The sequence below is a fragment of the Engystomops pustulosus genome, chromosome 2 (genome assembly GCF_040894005.1).
Source record: "Engystomops pustulosus chromosome 2, aEngPut4.maternal, whole genome shotgun sequence".
Lineage (NCBI taxonomy): Eukaryota > Metazoa > Chordata > Amphibia > Anura > Leptodactylidae > Engystomops > Engystomops pustulosus.
The window spans coordinates 24,531,061-24,550,342 of record NC_092412.1 but is presented as its reverse complement, the minus strand read 5'-3'; the positions used below and the strand labels follow the sequence as shown (position 1 = coordinate 24,550,342).

Below are 19,282 nucleotides of genomic sequence, written 5' to 3'. Positions count from 1 at the left end.
ATAGGGGGCAGTATTATAGTAGTTATATTCTTGTACATAGGGGCAGTATTATAGTAGTTATATTCTTGTACATAGGGGGCAGTATTATAGTAGTTATATTCCTGCACATAGGGGGCAGTATTATAGTGCTTATATTCTTGTACATAGGGGCAGTATTATAGTAGTTATATTCTTGTACATAGGGGGCAGTATTATAGTAGTTATATTCTTGTACATAGGGGGCAGTATTATAGCAGTTATAGTCTTGTACATAGGGGGCTGTATTATAGTCGTTATATTCTTGTACATAGGGGCAGTATTATAGTAGTTATATTCTTGTACATAGGAGGCAGTATTATAGTAGCTATATTCTTGTACACAGGGACAGTATTATAGTAGTTATATTTTTGTACATAGGGGGCAGTATTATAGTAGATATATTCTTGTACATAGGGGGCAGTATTATAGTAGTTATATTCTTGTACATAGGGGGCAGTATTATAGTAGTTATATTCTTGTACATAGGGGGCAGTATTATAGTAGTTATATTCTTGTACATAGGGGGCAGTATTATAGTAGTTATATTCCTGTACATAGAGGGCAGTATTATAGTAGTTATATTCTTGTACATAGGGGCAGTATTATAGTAGTTATATTCTTGTACATAGGGGGCAGTATTATAGTAGTTATATTCCTGTACATAGAGGGCAGTATTATAGTAGTTATATTCTTGTACATAGGGGGCAGTATTATAGTAGTTATATTCTTGTACATAGGGGGCAGTATTATAGTAGTTATATTCTTGTACATAGGGGCAGTATTATAGTAGTTATATTCTTGTACATAGCAGGCAGTATTATAGTCATATATTATATTATATACATAGGAGCAGGCATTTACGCCATTTACTTTTTAAATTTTTCAAAAACTTTTATTATCTTTGAGGATCATGGTAATTATTTGATAATGTGAATTCTTTCACTGTTATTACTTTTTTTTACAGAATTATGTCGGCTTTCCCCATACAAGCGTATTCTTTTTATTATTTTTTAGATGCCAAAAGAATACAGCAGCAGACCCTGGTTAGAGATGAGCCAATCTATTTTGTGATTCAATGGGGGTCATTTATCTTTATTTTTCTTCCTGTTTTTTCTATCTTTTTTGGCGCATCACAATTTTTGCGCCTTTTTGGGGACATTTTGCAATGTCCGCCGGACATTAGTTTTTCGCCAGTAAGACGGATTTATCTTCTATTCCACATGTGCTAACAAATGTCCCAAATGGAGATCTTTAAAAAATCTTTAATTTAACACAAGGAAAAAGTGAGATTGATAAATGACCAAAGATGCAGACGGAAAAAACGACAGGCAAAAACCAGCCAAAACCAACATAAGAGATAAGATAAATGACCCCCATAGATTCGATATGAATCTTAAGATTTGTAGGTGCCGCATTGAATCCAAATATTTTCTGTTCGGCTTTGGATGAATCTTGTATGTACCATAGTATAAAGTCTCACAATTCTATTAATATCATCATTGATTTCATTGGACTTTTGAAGGTTATTGTCCATTTTTATCTGTTTTATGAAAATGTAAAAATGAAACGGGATGGGACCTTTTTATGTGTTTGAGAAGATGATGGTTATATAACGATTTCCGGGACAATGAAAGCAGCACTGCTCCGAATGGAATTTTACGAAGAAATTGGGCGGAGCTTTGGGGAAGTGGGTTGGCTCTTATCTAACACTAGTGAAGATTGGGCGGAGCTTTGGGGAAGTGGGTTGGCTCTTATCTAACACTAGTGAAGATTGGGCGGAGCTTTGGGGAAGTGGATTGGCTCTTATCTAACACTAGTGAAGATTGGGCGGAGCTTTGGGGAAGTGGGTTGGCTCTTATCTAATACTAGTGAAATGTTTCTTGTAAACGTCTTATTAATCATCCAGCAGTTTTATACGGAAGGGTCTCACCCCTGAGTCACTACATCTCCTTATTATTAGAGATGATCGGACGCACTTTTGGCGTGTGGCATTTGGGTTCATCCCCCTGACATATTGCTGGATTGGTGGCATTCGGGTTCAGCCCCCTGACATATTGCTTGATTGGTTGCCGAACAGCCAATTCGGCAATATGTCAGGGGGCTGAACCCGATTGCCACCAATCCGGCAATATGTCAGGGGGCTGAACCCGAATACCAACAATCTGGCAATATGCCAGGGGGCTATACCCGAATCCCACCAATCCGGCAATATGTCAGGATAAGGAGGCTGAACCCGAATCCCACCAATCCGGCAATATGTCAGGGGGCTGAACCCGAATACCAACAATCTGGCAATATGCCAGGGGGCTATACCCGAATCCCACCAATCCGGCAATATGTCAGGATAAGGAGGCTGAACCCGAATCCCACCAATCTGGCAATATGTCAGGGGGCTGAACCCGAATCCCACCAATCCGGCAATATGCCAGGGGGCTGAAGCCGAATCCCACCAATCCGGCAATATGTCAGGGGGCTGAAGCCGAATCCCACCAATCCGGCAATATGTCAGGGGGCTGAACCCGAATCCCACCAATCCGGCAATATGTCAGGGTAAGGAGGCTGAATCCAAATGCCACCAATCCGGCAATACGTCGGGGTCAGGGGGCTGCAACTGAATGCCACCAATCCGGCAATATGTCAGGGGGCTGAACCCGAAACCCACCAATCCGGCAATATGTCAGGGTCAGGAGTCTGAACCCGAAACCCACCAATCCGGCAATATGTCAGGGTCAGGAGTCTGAACCCGAAACCCACCAATCCGGCAATATGTCAGGGTCAGGGGGCTGAACCCGAACATAACATTGTGCCCCCACGATAGAAGCTTCTTAAAGCCGCCATCCCATGTATCCCTTAACCTACATCTCTATGTTACAAAAAGTTTTTCCATTCCTTTAAAATTCTTCAGTTTAAAGGATTTCCATAAAAAAAAGCAATGGACTGATACTAAACCCCATCACACGCCGCCGCTCTTCCTCCATAGATGCCTTATTAGTCTACAGCTCCTCAATTACAATGTTCTTCCCCTTTAAGAGCAGCGAAGAGTAAAAAAAAAAACCCCAGTCTAGTGTTTTCAGACGGAGAAAAAAATGGAAGCTCGTTTTCATTTCCTCCATTAATTCACTTAAGTCAAAATGTTCCGTGTCGGAGACGATTTTGGGGGAAAATTTTAATTTTTTTCACCTTGATGAATTCTTCAGCCCCCCCATTCTCCCTCCTCCCCTTCTCTATCTCTCTTTCTCTCCCTTCTCCGAAAATCTTCAGCCACCAAAGCGACTCGTCTCAAGTTTCTTTTTTTTTTTTTCTTTCCGCTGCTAATTGAATTTTCCGGACCTCGGTAAGCGGCGTCTGGTGTGGTGGGCTTAGGAGGGTGGGAGAGACTCGACGCCTTCATTCAGTGCCTTTAAGACATCGCTCGTCAGGGAAAGCGAGAGATCAATGCGGTTTGTATACGGAGGCTTCCCCTGCGAGACATCCTCAGGATCCATGCTCCGAGCTGCCGCCAACAGCTGAACTCTGCTCCATATGTTCCTCATTCCTTGCCATGTTCTTTGCCTGTTACTGTGCACTCAGGACCAATGTCAAGGTAAGGACCCGTCACCTAAGGTCTCCGTCTCGGAGGGAATCTGCATCTGCAGAACGATGCCTCCTCCTTTCCTGTAGCTCTCAGCTTATCTGCTATTACAGGTGGTTGCCGCTCGCTCTGGGCTTCAGCTCCTTGGCGCTCGGCTGGTAGAGTCTACCGACCCCTGCTATTTTATATATAGCGATGTAGCAGAGCTGAGTGTGTCTTTTACCTCTTTTGCCTTCTCCGGAGGCTCATCTCGTTTAAAGTTATGTAATAGAGCCGATTATAGGCACTGGATTACTCGGCACTGCTACATCTGTTGCTCCTTTTGGAATGGTTAGCATCTTTTGTGATAGGTTGGAATGGGTGTCACCAGTCGCTATGTATTCCTGAGTTGATTTAAAGGGATAGTGAACGTTACCTTAAAGATACCCAGAGGTCTTGACAATAGATTATTGTTTTATGTTACTAAAAGTCGTAAAACATTCCTCCATGATGATTAAAGTGCAAGACTTTCTCTATAGATGTAGCAGTGCTGGATTTGTCATGTATCTTTTTTCATTCTGGAATCGTCCTATGAAACTATAATGCAGGGGGTTGTGGCCAATGGCTAACTCGGCACTGCTACATCTGTTGATTATTTTTAGGATCATGACTCATAATGTTCACCTTTTGTGATGGATTCCCCAAACCAAGGGAATTAATAAAGTTGTATCATATTGTATCGTAGTCGCCATATATTTGTGACTTAATTTAAAGGGATAGTGTATATTATGTTTATTATACCTGATGTCCATGGATCATGTAGATTGCATGCTGCCCTGACTTTGATTCTAAGTAAAACCTGCTGTAGCAGAGCTGGATTTGTCATGTAAATTTGCATTTCGGATGAGCTCCATCAAACTGCGGCCAGACGCTCCATCAGCGCTGCTACATCTGTTGATTATTTTTTGGATCATGACTCTTAATTATGATTTTTTTTGTGATAAAACTATTTTTCCAAACCAAGGGATTAATAAAGTTGTATCGTTTTGTATCGTAGGTTGGAACGGGTGTCCCCTATCGATATGTATTTGTGATGATGTACTTTATGTTTGGGATACCTTGTGTTAGGCATATGGATGCAATGTAGGTAACATACTGCCCTGACTTTTAGACAACATTCCCTCTACTTAAATATTTTGTGTTTGGATGTAGCAGAGCTGGATTTGTCATGTAATTCTTGATGTTTGGGTGTAGCGGATGTTCTAAACGGCTGTGATATATTAAGATGCGGTGGGTTTTGGACACTTACTGACTCAGCACTGCTACATCTGTTGCTCAGTTTTTGGTCGTGACTCATCGTGATGGGAGTTGCAGCCGGTGTCACTAGTTGCTATGTGTCTGTGAGCCGATTTAAAGTGATAATGTACTTTTTAAAGGATTTGTTCACGGCTGTCCATAGATTTTGGGTGTCCATTAGATCATATTATCAATTAAATTCTTGACCCAACTTATGCTAAAAATTTCCTCCGGCTCAATACTTTTTATAGAGATGTAGCAGGACTGAGTTTGTCAAGTGGCACACCTCCTGATGACATCACCGTATGTAATTTGTGGTTTTACATTGTAAGCCGTACTTAATCTCGTACGTAACAATTATCTTGTCTCGGGGAGCAGCCACGATTCACAAAAGATCCAGCGCCGAAGAAACTGCATGACAAATTCAGCTCTGCTGCATCAACAGCGCAGGAACCCATTGACAAACGGAGCGCTGTCACATCGCCAATAAAAAAGTAACAAGTACAAGCGTGGAAACCCATCATAGTATATAGGCAACAGATCAGGAACCGATTCAGCTCTGCTACAACAAATGCGATTTGTGAATGAGGCCAAGTTTTGGCGTATCGGATCCGGTCATGTCCAAATCGGAGACAGACATGGAAGGGGGGAGGCTGCTCCATAGGCGGCGAGTGGGAGAGACTGTGATGAGACTCATTTCCATAGTCTCTCCAGAGATACATAGTGTATTTTTATCCCCTGAGGTCAAGCAGACAAGTGTTGTTCACTGTCAATAAAGTTTTTTTCTTTTCGTTGTGTATACGCAGTGCTATACGTTTATTGTATATAGCGACAGGATAATGGAGGATATGGAGAGGGTTCCTGAGGATTTGTCACAAGGATATGTGTAAAACCTATAAATAGTGTCACAAAGAACATTCATCACACCTTTCCTGCTGACTCCACTGCCCTTTATAGAATACATTAAAGGGATACTCCAGCTACAGAGTATATACGGGGTTATTAAGGTCAAATCCATTGCTGTGCCAGCGATTATTTATGGCTGGAAGGGGCCGTCCATCTATAGGAGTGACAGGAATTCCAGGAATATCCCTGCCCACATCATCACTTAAAGGGATATTCTACAAAAGCAAGATTCTTAAAGGATAACAAAATAGCACATTCTATAATTCACCATTATTAACAAAAATACAGCATTTCACAGATATAATTCCAACCAGTCTCTATAATCCCTGATGTTTACAATTTTGGTTGTCCCTGGATACAGCGAAAAATCTTCTGACTATGGTGAGATTTTTCTGATGAATAGCTTCTCTTGTCTGCACACTGCAGTGATCTCTGCCTCCTGCCCCTCCCACTGCATTACAAGACCAGCTCAGACACAGGCACTTCCTGCTGGCAAGCAGCAGTGCGCAGAGACTTAGACTTAATGCTACAGGCAGATAAGGTCTTTATAGCAGAGCTGACTGTGTGTTATATTGATTAGGTGAGTTAGCAGAGCTGAGAGTGTCAATGTGTTTTATATCTATTTCATAGATCTCATCAGCTCTCATCTCTGATCTGTCTCATCTCTCTTTTTCTATGTGTCAGATACTAGTTGTGTGTTCAGATCCTAAATAAAAGTGTAGATAAACCCCGAAGCCTGATAATCTAAGCACATGGTCAGCATCTTATAGCATAGAGGAATCATAAAGTTTCTGCTTACAGAGTCCTCGCCCATGCGCTGGAGTCTTACACTGACCATCACTGAGTGATAGGAGTTAAAACAGTAATATGAGTAAAATTGGGTTATAATAATAATTCTAGAATATAACTACTATAATACTGCCCCCTTTGCACAAGAATATAACTACTATAATACTGCCCCCTATGTACAAGAATATAACTACTATAATACTGCCCCCTATGTACAAGAATATAACTACTATAACACTGCCCCCTATGTACAAGAATATAACTACTATAATACTGCCCCCTATGTACAAGTATATAACTACTATAATACTGCCCCCTATGTACAAGAATATAACTACTATAATACTGCCCCCTATGTACAAGAATATAACTACTATAATACTGCCCCCTATGTACAAGAATATAACTACTATAATACTGCCCCCTATGTACAAGAATATAACTACTATAATACTGCCCCCTATGTACAAGAATATAACTACTGTAATACTGCCCCCTATGTACAAGTATATAACTACTATAATACTGCCCCCTATGTACAAGAATATAACTACTATAATACTGCCCCCTATGTACAAGAATATAACTACTATAATACTGCCCCCTATGTACAGGAATATAACTACTATAATACTGCCCTCTATGTACAAGTATATAACTACTATAATACTGCGCCCTATGTACAAGAATATAGCTACTATAATACTGTCCCCTATGTACAAGAATATAACTACTATAATACTGTCCCCTATGTACAAGAATATAACTACTATAATACTGCCCCCTATGTACAAGAATATAACTACTATAATACTGACCCCTATGTACAGGAATATAACTACTATAATACTGCCCTCTATGTACAAGTATATAACTACTATAATACTGCCCCCTATATACAAGAATATAACTACTATAATACTGTCCCCTATGTACAAGAATATAACTACTATAATACTGACCCCTATGTACAAGAATATAACTACTATAATACTGCCCCCTATGTACAAGAATATAACTACTATAATACCGCCCCTTATGTACAAGAATATAACTACTATAATATTGTCCCCTATGTACAAGAATATAACTACTATAATACTGCTCCCTATGTACAAGAATATAACTACTATAATACTGCCCCCTATGTACAAGAATATAACTACTATAATACTGCCCCTATGTACAAGAATATAACTACTATAATGCTGCCCCGTATGTACAAGAATATAACTACTATAATACTGCTCCTATGTACAAGAATATAGCTACTATAATACTGCCCCTATGTACAAGAATATAACTACTATAATACTGCTCCTATGTACAAGAATATAACTACCATAATACTGCCCCTATGTACAAGAATATAACTACTATAATGCTGCCCCGTATGTACAAGAATATAACTACTATAATACTGACCCCTATGTACAAGAATATAACTACTATAATACTGCCCCCTATGTACAAGAATATAACTACTATAATACCGCCCCCTATGTACAAGAACATAACTACTATAATACTGCCTCCTATGTACAGGAATATAACTACTATAATACTGCCCCCTAGATACAAGAATATAACTACTATAATACTGCCCCTATGTACAAGAATATAACTACTATAATACTGCCCCCTATGTACAAGAATATAACTACTATAATACTGCCCCTATGTACAAGAATATAACTACTATAATACTGCCCCCTATGTACAAGAATATAACTACTATAATACTGCCCCCTATGTACAAGAATATAACTACTATAATACTGCCCCCTATGTACAAGAATATAACTACTATAATACTGCCCCCTATGTACAAGAATATAACTACTATAATACTGCCCCCTATGTACAAGAATATAACTACTATAATACTGCCCCCTATGTACAAGAATATAACTACTATAATACTGCCCCCTATGTACAAGAACATAACTACTATAATACTGCCTCCTATGTACAGGAATATAACTACTATAATACTGCCCCCTATGTACAAGAATATAACTACTATAATACTGCCCCTATGTACAAGAATATACCTACTATAATACTGCCCCCTATGTACAAGAATATACCTACTATAATACTGCCCCCTATGTACAAGAATATAACTACTATAATACTGACCCCTATGTACAAGAATATAACTACTATAATACCGCCCCCTATGTACAAGAATATAACTACTATAATACCGCCCCCTATGTACAAGAACATAACTACTATAATACTGCCTCCTATGTACAGGAATATAACTACTATAATACTGCCCCCTATATACAAGAATATAACTACTATAATACTGCCCCTATGTACAAGAATATAACTACTATAATACTGCCCCCTATGTGCAAGAATATAACTACTATAATACTGCCCCCTATGTGCAAGAATATAACTACTATAATACTGCCCCTATGTACAAGAATATAACTACTATAATACTGCCCCCTATGTACAAGAATATAACTACTATAATACTGCCCCCTATGTACAAGAATATAACTACTATAATACTGCCCCCTATGTACAAGAATATAACTACTATAATACTGCCCCCTATGTACAAGAATATAACTACTATAATACTGCCCCTATGTACAAGAATATAACTACTATAATACTGCCCCCTATGTACAAGAATATAACTACTATAATACTGCCCCCTATGTACAAGAACATAACTACTATAATACTGCCTCCTATGTACAGGAATATAACTACTATAATACTGCCCCTTATATACAAGAATATAACTACTATAATACTGCCCCTATGTACAAGAATATACCTACTATAATACTGCCCCCTATGTACAAGAATATAACTACTATAATACTGACCCCTATGTACAAGAATATAACTACTATAATACTGCCCCCTATGTACAAGAATATAACTACTATAATACCGCCCCCTATGTACAAGAACATAACTACTATAATACTGCCCCTATGTACAAGAATATAACTACTATAATACTGTCCCCTATGTACAAGAATATAACTACTATAATACTGCTCCCTATGTACAAGAATATAACTACTATAATACTGCCCCCTATGTACAAGAATATAACTACTATAATACTGCCCCCTATGTACAGCAATATAACTACTATAATACTGCCCCCTATGTACAAGAATATAACTACTATAATACTGCCCCCTATGTACAAGAATATAACTACTATAATACTGCCCCCTATGTACAAGAATATAACTACTATAATACTGCCCCCTATGTACAAGAATATAACTACTATAATACTGCCCCTATGTAAAAGAATATAACTACTATAATACTGCCCCCTATGTACAAGAATATAACTACTATAATACTCCCCCCTATGTACAAGAATATAACTACTATAATACTGCCCCCTATGTACAAGAATATAACTACTATAATACTGCCCCCTATGTACAGGAATATAACTACTATAATACTGCTCCCTATGTACAAGAATATAACTACTATAATACTGCCCCCTATGTACAAGAATATAACTACTATAATACTGCCCCCTATGTACAAGAATATAACTACTATAATACTGCCCCCTATGTACAAGAATATAACTACTATAATACTGCCCCCTATGTACAAGAATATAACTACTATAATACTGCCCCCTATGTACAAGAATATAACTACCATAATACTGCTCCTATGTACAAGAATATAACTACTATAATACTGCCCCCTATGTACAAGAATATAACTACTATAATACTGCCCCCTATGTACAAGAATATAACTACTATAATACTGCTCCCTATGTACAAGAATATAACTACTATAATACTGCCCCCTATGTACAAGAATATAACTACTATAATACTCCCCCCTATGTACAAGAATATAACTACTATAATACTCCCCCCTATGTACAAGAATATAACTACTATAATACTGCCCCCTATGTACAAGACTATAACTACTATAATACTACCCCCTATGTACAGGAATATAACTACTATAATACTGCCCCTATGTACAGCAATATAACTACTATAATACTGCCCCCTATGTACAAGAATATAACTACTATAATACTGCCCCCTATGTACAAGAATATAACTACTATAATACTGCCCCCTATGTACAAGAATATAACTACTATAATACTGCCCCCTATGTACAAGAATATAACTACTATAATACTGCCCCTATGTACAAGAATATAACTACTATAATACTGCCCCCTATGTACAAGAATATAACTACTATAATACTCCCCCCTATGTACAAGAATATAACTACTATAATACTGCCCCCTATGTACAAGAATATAACTACTATAATACTGCCCCCTATGTACAGGAATATAACTACTATAATACTGCCTCCTATGTACAAGAACATAACTACTATAATACTGCCCCCTATGTACAAGAATATAACTACTATAATACTGCCCCCTATGTACAAGAATATAACTACTATAATACTGCCCCTATGTACAAGAATATAACTACTATAATACTGCCCCCTATGTACAAGAATATAACTACTATAATACTCCCCCCTATGTACAAGAATATAACTACTATAATACTGCCCCCTATGTACAAGAATATAACTACTATAATACTGCCCCCTATGTACAGGAATATAACTATAATACTGCCTCCTATGTACAAGAATATAACTACTATAATACTGCCCCCTATGTACAAGAATATAACTACTATAATACTGCCCCCTATGTACAAGAATATAACTACTATAATACTGTCCTCTATGTACAAGAATATAACTACTATAATACTGCCCCCTATGTACAAGAATATAACTACTATAATACTGCCTCCTATGTACAAGAATATAACTACTATAATACTGCCCCCTATGTACAAGAATATAACTACTATAATACTGCCCCCTATGTACAAGAATATAACTAGTATAATACTGCCCCTATGTACAAGAATATAACTACTATAATACTGCCTCCTATGTACAAGAATATAACTACTATAATACTCCCCCCTATGTACAAGAATATAACTACTATAATACTGCCCCCTATGTACAAGAATATAACTACTATAATACTGCCCCCTATGTACAGGAATATAACTACTATAATACTGCCTCCTATGTACAAGAATATAACTACTATAATACTGCCCCCTATGTACAAGAATATAACTACTATAATACTGCCCCTATGTACAAGAATATAACTACTATAATACTGGTTCCTATGTACAAGAATATAACTACTATAATACTGCCTCCTATGTACAAGAATATAACTACTATAATACTGCTCCCTATGTACAAGAATATAACTACTATAATACTGCCCCCTATGTACAAGAATATAACTACTATAATACTGTCCTCTATGTACAAGAATATAACTACTATAATACTGCCCCCTATGTACAAGAATATAACTACTATAATAATGTCTCCTATGTACAAGAATATAACTACTATAATACTGCCCCCTATGTACAAGAATATAACTACTATAATACTGCCTCCTATGTACAAGAATATAACTACTATAATACTGCCCCCTATGTACAAGAATATAACTACTATAATAATGTCTCCTATGTACAAGAATATAACTACTATAATACTGCCCCCTATGTACAAGAATATAACTACTATAATACTGCCCCCTATGTACAAGAATATAACTACTATAATACTGTCCTCTATGTACAAGAATATAACTAAGACTATAACACTGTCCTGGATATTGTTAGGATAATTATCTTATTTACTCAACTTTTCTTGTATAACTTCCTGTTTTAAATGACTTGAGTTTTTGTTTTGTTTTGTTTTTTTACAGTTTTATAAAGTTCTCATTATATTTCTATTACCAGACTTCAAAGTTGTGGAATGGGATAAGATATTCGGATACCTGTTATGATATGTGACAGACCTCTCTTTTTGGGGTATAGTGGTGGCTGCTGATTCCCTTTGATGTGCGCTATTTATTTCTGTCTCTTCATAAACAATTTACGCTGCTGTACGGGGAATGCGCCTCCTTCCATGGTGACGGCTCTGATGTACAGAGGGGAATGTGGAGACTATAGACGCGATTCCATGGATCTCCAGTCACTTCTTCTTATTGTATGCCCATAGTATTACACTGGCCTTCCCTCTCACAAGCATCCGGATAGGTAAAAGTTTAGTAGTACAATACGGTAAATAAATAGTACTGCCATATATTATAACTGACTTGTAGGGGGAAACTAATACCTCCTACAAGTCAGTGAATCATTCTGCTAATACTATTTTTGGCAGAAGCTCTAGCTGTTACACTGTACACAAGCACTCCCCCTCCCCCCTCTGACTGTGTGAGAGTACAGCTGGTAGTGGGAGGGGGCAGAGGGGAGAGACAGTGTAACAGCTTGTGAAGCTATATCACGGAGGGGCTCTGGTAACACCCCAAAAGCCCTTCTGACTCATTAGCATATTTATAAAAGTAGATTTTAGAAGGAAGGAGGGATTGGATAACAAATATAAGAAGATTCCACAGTTCCCGGTGCCTGGATCTATGAGTAATGTCCCTGGTTTATCATGTTCGATCATGATGCTTGATTTCCTTTAAGTCACTTTTATTCTTTTTTTTTTTGGTGTAACGGATAGAAACAGTAGCGGCGCTATTGTTCTTTTGGGATTTATTGTTGCGCTGTGCGGTATAAATGACAGGTTACATGTATTATTTTTTTCCCCTCTGTTGTTATAAGATGTGTGAGATTTTGGTTTCTTGTTATTGCTTTTCGTTGGAAGGTAAAATAACCAAAAATAACATTGTTTTGGATATATTTTTAAATGTTATGATTATTTCTTCTTGTGCTCCCCCTGCTGGATAAATAATACAATTTTTAGATTATAGGACAGGCCTTTCAATGGATCATCTAGTGCATTAAAATTATATTATGTGACTTAAAGGGAACCTATCAACACATTTGTCACAAATACAGCTAGTGACAGGTTCCCTTAGAACCCTAGTAACTGAATGTAACCCTTCTTTTAGCTAAAATTTGTTTCCCTCAGATCCCTATAAATCAAACTTTATAATTATCTAGTCAATGGTGGGCGTGGCTTCTATGGGCTGATTCCAGCAACTCCTCCCATGCCTTCTCAGCATCTAGCAGTAACAGGGCCGGCTCCAGGTTGTAGTGGGTCCCTGGGCGACAGAGCCTTAGTGGGCCCCTCCTTGGACCGCCCTCCAGTGGCCACACTGCGCCCCCCCCCCCTGCGGACACACTGAACCCCCCCTCCCTGCGGACACACTGAACCCCCCCTCCCCTGTGGACACACTGAACCCCCCCTCCCCTGTGGACACACTGAACCCCCCGCTCCCCTGCGGACACACTGATCCCCCCCCTGCGGACACACTGAACCCCCCCCCCTGCGGACACACTGAACCCCCCCCTCCCCTGCGGACACACTGAACCCCCCCTGCCCTGCGGACACACTGAACCCCCCCTGCCCTGCGGACACACTGAACCCCCCCTGCCCTGCGGACACACTGAACCCCCCGCTCCCCTGCGGACACACTGAACCCGGACACACTGAACCACCCCCTGCTGACACAATGACCCCCTCCAGACACATTGAACCCCCTCCTCCCCCTGTGGACACAATGACCCCCCTGCTGACACACTAACACCCCCCGCCGACACCCTGACTCCCCTACGGAAAGGAAAAAAGAAAAAATTCACCTTTCCTGGTTCCCCCGAAGCAGCACCTGCAGCTGTCTTCGGTCTGGGCCTCCCGTACGCGCCGGCTCTGAAGCCGGCACACGTGATCCGATGACGTCATCATGTGCACCGGCTTCAAAGCCGTCGCATACCCTGCGGAGCGCTGCATCGTGGGAACCGGGACAGGTGAGTTGTAGATTCTGCCTCTATGCTGCGCTCCCGACCAGCGCAGCATAGAGACAGAAAAGCAATCGATCCGGATGGTAATCAATTGTACCAGTGTCTTACAGCGACACTGGTACAATTGATTCGGGGGCCCGAGTGGGCCCCTCCAGTACCCCGGGGCCCCGGCACTTGCCCGGGTTGGCCGGGTGCTGGCGCCGGGCCTGAGCAGTAAGGACATGTGACCAGCATGACATCACTTCAGGTCATTTAGCCTCCTAACAGCCTCCTGTAACCCATTCATATATTTGATCACATGAAATCACAGCAGCCTACATGGACCTCTTCAGGTATGACTAAGGACTAACATGCAATAGTCCGAAACGCGTTACCGCTGCATATTTTTTCTTCTTTTTTGTGTTTTTCACAGTTTTTTGTGTCCATGTCATTGCACTATGTTAAAATTTTTAAGATTAAATTTTTGACAGCTGTCTACATTTGGATCTACTTGTATGGATGCTGGATATCCCACCTTTTTTCCAAACCCTTTCTTTTGTTGCTACTAACTTATGCTACTTTGGACTTCCTGACCAGCATTTTATGTTATTCTGTGCACCCGGACAAAATCCCCATCAAGAAGATTGCAGTCTATAAGGGGTGAGCCGTTACCATCTTCTTCTCTTTTTTGCCTTATCATTGTTACTACCCTTCTCCATCCTCCATGGAGCCTGCTGTAATTTCATGTGATCAGATATATGCATGGGGTACAGCTTGCTAATGTTAGGAAGCTAAAGGACCTGAGGTGATGTCACCCTGGTCACATGACATTTCTGCTACATGCTGAGCAGGCATGGGGAGGGGCTGCTGGAGTCAGCATGTAGAGGCCACACCCACCCTGAATCGCTATAGATATCCCTGGATAACAGGCAAGAATATAAAGTTGGATTTATGGGGATGTGAGGGAAAAATTTTTAGCTAGGCGAAGGGCGTCAGTTAGTTGATAGGGCTCTATAGGAACCTGTCACTAGCTGTATTTGTGACAAATGTGGTGACAGGTTCCCTTTAATAACTGTACTTACCGTTTGCTGAATCCCTGCTTCTCCTGTACCACCTTCTCGTCACTGAGATCTCAATCAAGTTTGTCAAACTTTTTTGAGAAACTCTGATTCAGAACAGTTAACCACTTAATGCCTTGGTCTATAGTGATCGCTTCCTCTAAAGGGTTATTGGCATTCTCTCTAAAACTTTTGCACCCTGAAAACATGATTGTTGGGTGTCAATATCATTACATCACAACCATGGGTCCTCGAGGAGACTCCACGATCTTCCTGTAATGAAAAATGAAAAAAATCATCAAAAAAATTAAAATAATTGGCACACTCCAGTCACAGCTGATTTTCATAGTTTCATAGAAATCAATACAGCGCCCTCTATTGACTACATGGAAGGCTGAAACCTGGAGATCCCATTAGTGGAGCTGCCCTTTAAATGTGTTTTCCCACGATGCAAGTTATGCCCTATCCACAGAATATGGCCTAACTTGCTGATCGGTGGGGGTCTCAGTAGGGCGGGGGTCTGATGGGGTCCAATGTTCCCCAGCACAACTCTCGTAGCACCACCGAGATGGTCGGATTGGCCCTTTTTATCTCTATGGAGCTGGTGATGGAGATTGCCGAGTATGGTGCCCAGCTATCTCTGTCAGCTCCATAGAATTGAAAGGAGCAGCTCGTGCATGCGCGACAGGCTGCTCCCACTATCTCGGTGGTGTTACGAAGGGTCCGATGGGGGTTCATCGGACCAACTTTCTCATGATCTATGGGGGTCCCTTCACCAAGACCCTCCCCAATATTTAAGTTAGGCCCTATCCAACTTGCTTTGTGATAAACCCCTTTAAATGCATCTTTGGATGTGATTGGAGTAGAAGACATTGGGGCTCATTTACTTACCCGGTCCAGTCGCGATCCAGTGGCGCGTTCTCCGACGAGGATTCGGGTTCTGCCGGGATTCACTAAGGTCCGTGTGCCTGATTTCCTGCATAAGTCGCTTCCCCCGCTCAGGTCCGCCGGAGTTCACCATCTTCCTCCCGGTGTATGTGAGTGCTTTTTTTTAAAATTCCGTGTTTTTTCCGAATCAGTCGGGTTGTCCGACGGCCACGCCCCCGATTTCTATCGCGGGAAAGCCGGTGCCGATGCAACACAATCCGATCGCGTGCGCCAAAATCCCAGGGCAATTCGGCGCAAATTGGAAATATTTGGGAAACCAGATGAAAGTGTGGAGTTCGGACCCTTAGTAAATAAGCCCCATTATGTAACTTGAAAGCAATAAACCAAAGTTTTTGAGTAGTTAGTGAGATCTTGTTCTGGGTGTATAATGATGAGTTATAGATGAGTCCGGTGCTCGGCCTCCAGTCGCGGAGTGGTCGTCCTGATCCGATGGGCGCTCCAGAGATTGGATATACACGGGCCGCACTGTCAGGGAGTGAGTGATGTTTGTAATGTTTAGCAGGATTGACTCTTGTAAGTGAGAGTCGCTACAGATCGATACAACTTGACAGTCCTGACGCGTTTCGCTGTCGTCTCTGTACTCAGACGAGGGGCCGCTCCGCTCACTTCTCATTAACCCGGCAAAATAAGGTGACTCTGTGTAATCAATAACTGGCATCGCTGCCGGACTCTGATGCTTCATTATTATTTTCTACAAAACCCAATTATCCACAGCCACAGGGAAGCTGCACCGAAAAACCGAAGTGAATGGAGGATTCATTATCATATGTTTAATAGAATATTACTGTCATTGAAATGTATTAAAATAATTTGTCGCCTTGGAGGGTCCGAGAGGTTGGAACCTTAAAGGAACCCATCACCATGAAAATGTAGTCTTCTGAGCTGTCTTCAGGTAGCATGTTATAGAGCAGGAGGAGCTGAGCAGTGTGTACTTAGTGTCCTATCTGCAGGCAGCATGTTATAGAGCAGGAGGAGCTGAGCAGCGTGTACATAGTGTCCTATCTGCAGGCAGCATGTTATAGAGCAGGAGGAGCTGAGCACATTGTACATAGTGTCCTATCTGCAGGCAGCATGTTATAGAGCAGGAGGAGCTGAGCGGATTATATACAGTGTCCTATCTGCAGGCAGCATGTTATAGAGCAGGAGGAGCTGAGCACATTATATACAGTGTCCTATCTGCAGGCAGCATGTTATAGAGCAGGAGGAGCTGAGCACATTGTACATAGTGTCCTATCTGCAGGCAGCATGTTATAGAGCAGGAGGAGCTGAGCAGATTGTACATAGTGTCCTATCTGCAGGAAGCATGTAATAGAGCAGGAGCTGAGCAGATTGTACATAGTGTCCTAACTGTAGGTATCTTATTATAGAGCAGGAGCGGCTGAGCAGATTATACATAGGGGCTAATTTACTAAGGTCCTGCGGCTGTATTTCCGTCGGGTTTTGCGATAATTTCAGGCGTTAACAAATCAATTCATGTCGCATCCAATGTGAAGAAGGTGAACTCCGGCGGACCTGATCGGGGAAGCGACCCATGCAGGATATCGGGCGCACGATCTTCATGATGATGGGCATTGTGGCGGACAATGCACCTCGCGCAGGGACCAGATAAGTAAATGTGCCCCATAGTGTCCTATTTGCAGGCAGCATGTACAGAGCAGGAGGGGCTGAGCAGATTATACATAGTGTCCTATTTGAAGACAGCTGTTATAGAGCAGGATGAGCTGGGCATATTGTACATAGTGTCCTATCTGCAGGCAGCATGTTATAAACAGGAGGAACTAATTGTACATAGTGTCCTATCTGCAGGCAGCATGTTATAGAGCAGGAGGAGCTGAGCAGATTATACATAGTGTCCTATCTGCAGGCAGCATGTTATAAAGCAGGAGGAGCTGAGCAGATTGTACATAGTGTCCTATTTGTAGGCAGCATGTTATAGAGCAGGATGAGCTGGGCATATTGTACATAGTGTCATATCTGCAGGCAGCATGTTATAGAGCAGAAGGGGCTGAGCAGATTGTACATAGTGTCCTATCTGCAGGCAGCATGTTATAGAGCAGAAGGGGCTGAGCAGATTGTACATAGTGTCCTATCTGCAGGCAGCATGTTATAGAGCATGAGGAGCTGAGCAGATTATACATAGTGTCCTATCTGCAGGCAGCATGTTATAGAGCAGGAGGATCTGCACAGATTGTGTTCTACAGCAGTTGACAAGTTTCAGTATAACTTAAGAACACCAGGGTGATTTAAATTTTGCCACCTACATTTTTTGATCCTATTTTCGGTTTCCCATGGAGTCGTGTTGTGTGTTTTATCTATCATTGGGCCAAAATCTTATATATATGTGGCAATAAGATTTCATCCACATCTGCACATTAGTGGGAACATTCTTGGTTCTACACATACAGACGCTGACAACCTGTCCTGCTCATATCCTCCTGAGGCAGCTGCTCAGCAACCATGGACATGGGCCGGGGAGTTTCTGGAATATTGGAATCGTAAGCAAATTCCCTTTAAGTTGACTCAAAGAAGAGATGCGCCGATAGATTCCTTGTGTCGCCTTTCTTCTGAGTCTTCCGTGTGTCTGAGGCTTTGGAGCAATACACTGAGATAATCTAGAAAGCAGAACACAGAGCCTGAGGGCAGCGCGACCACAGCGAGCAGAATCTAATCAGGACTGTTTCCCGAAATCTCAGAGAAAGACATTTCTTCTGTGTGGTATGGAAATACAGATACTCTCCGGGGCGAAGCTTAAAATTATCCTGCATCCTGCATGATAAACAGACAGCCCCCCTTCAGCTTATATTCTTCAAAAGAATGATCAAAATTATCTTAAAGGATCTCTCTAAACTGAGAGAATGAAGAAT

General features: G+C 40.9%; 1 protein-coding gene across 4 annotated transcripts in view; it reads left to right on the top strand.

Annotated features, from left to right (window-relative positions):
• The window catches only part of DLG2 (discs large MAGUK scaffold protein 2), an 860,202-nt gene that overhangs the window by 207,629 nt on the left and 633,291 nt on the right, over positions 1–19,282 (top strand). Inside the window, exon 1 of one of the 4 annotated variants that reach the window (XM_072134006.1) lies at positions 3,124–3,601. The exons of the other annotated variants lie outside the window; for them this stretch is intronic. Within the exon in view, the coding sequence (XP_071990107.1) occupies positions 3,560–3,601 (42 nt within the window). The 5' untranslated portion in view covers positions 3,124–3,559. Of the gene's footprint in view, positions 1–3,123; positions 3,602–19,282 lie in introns of those variants that run through there. 4 annotated transcript variants of the gene reach the window in all.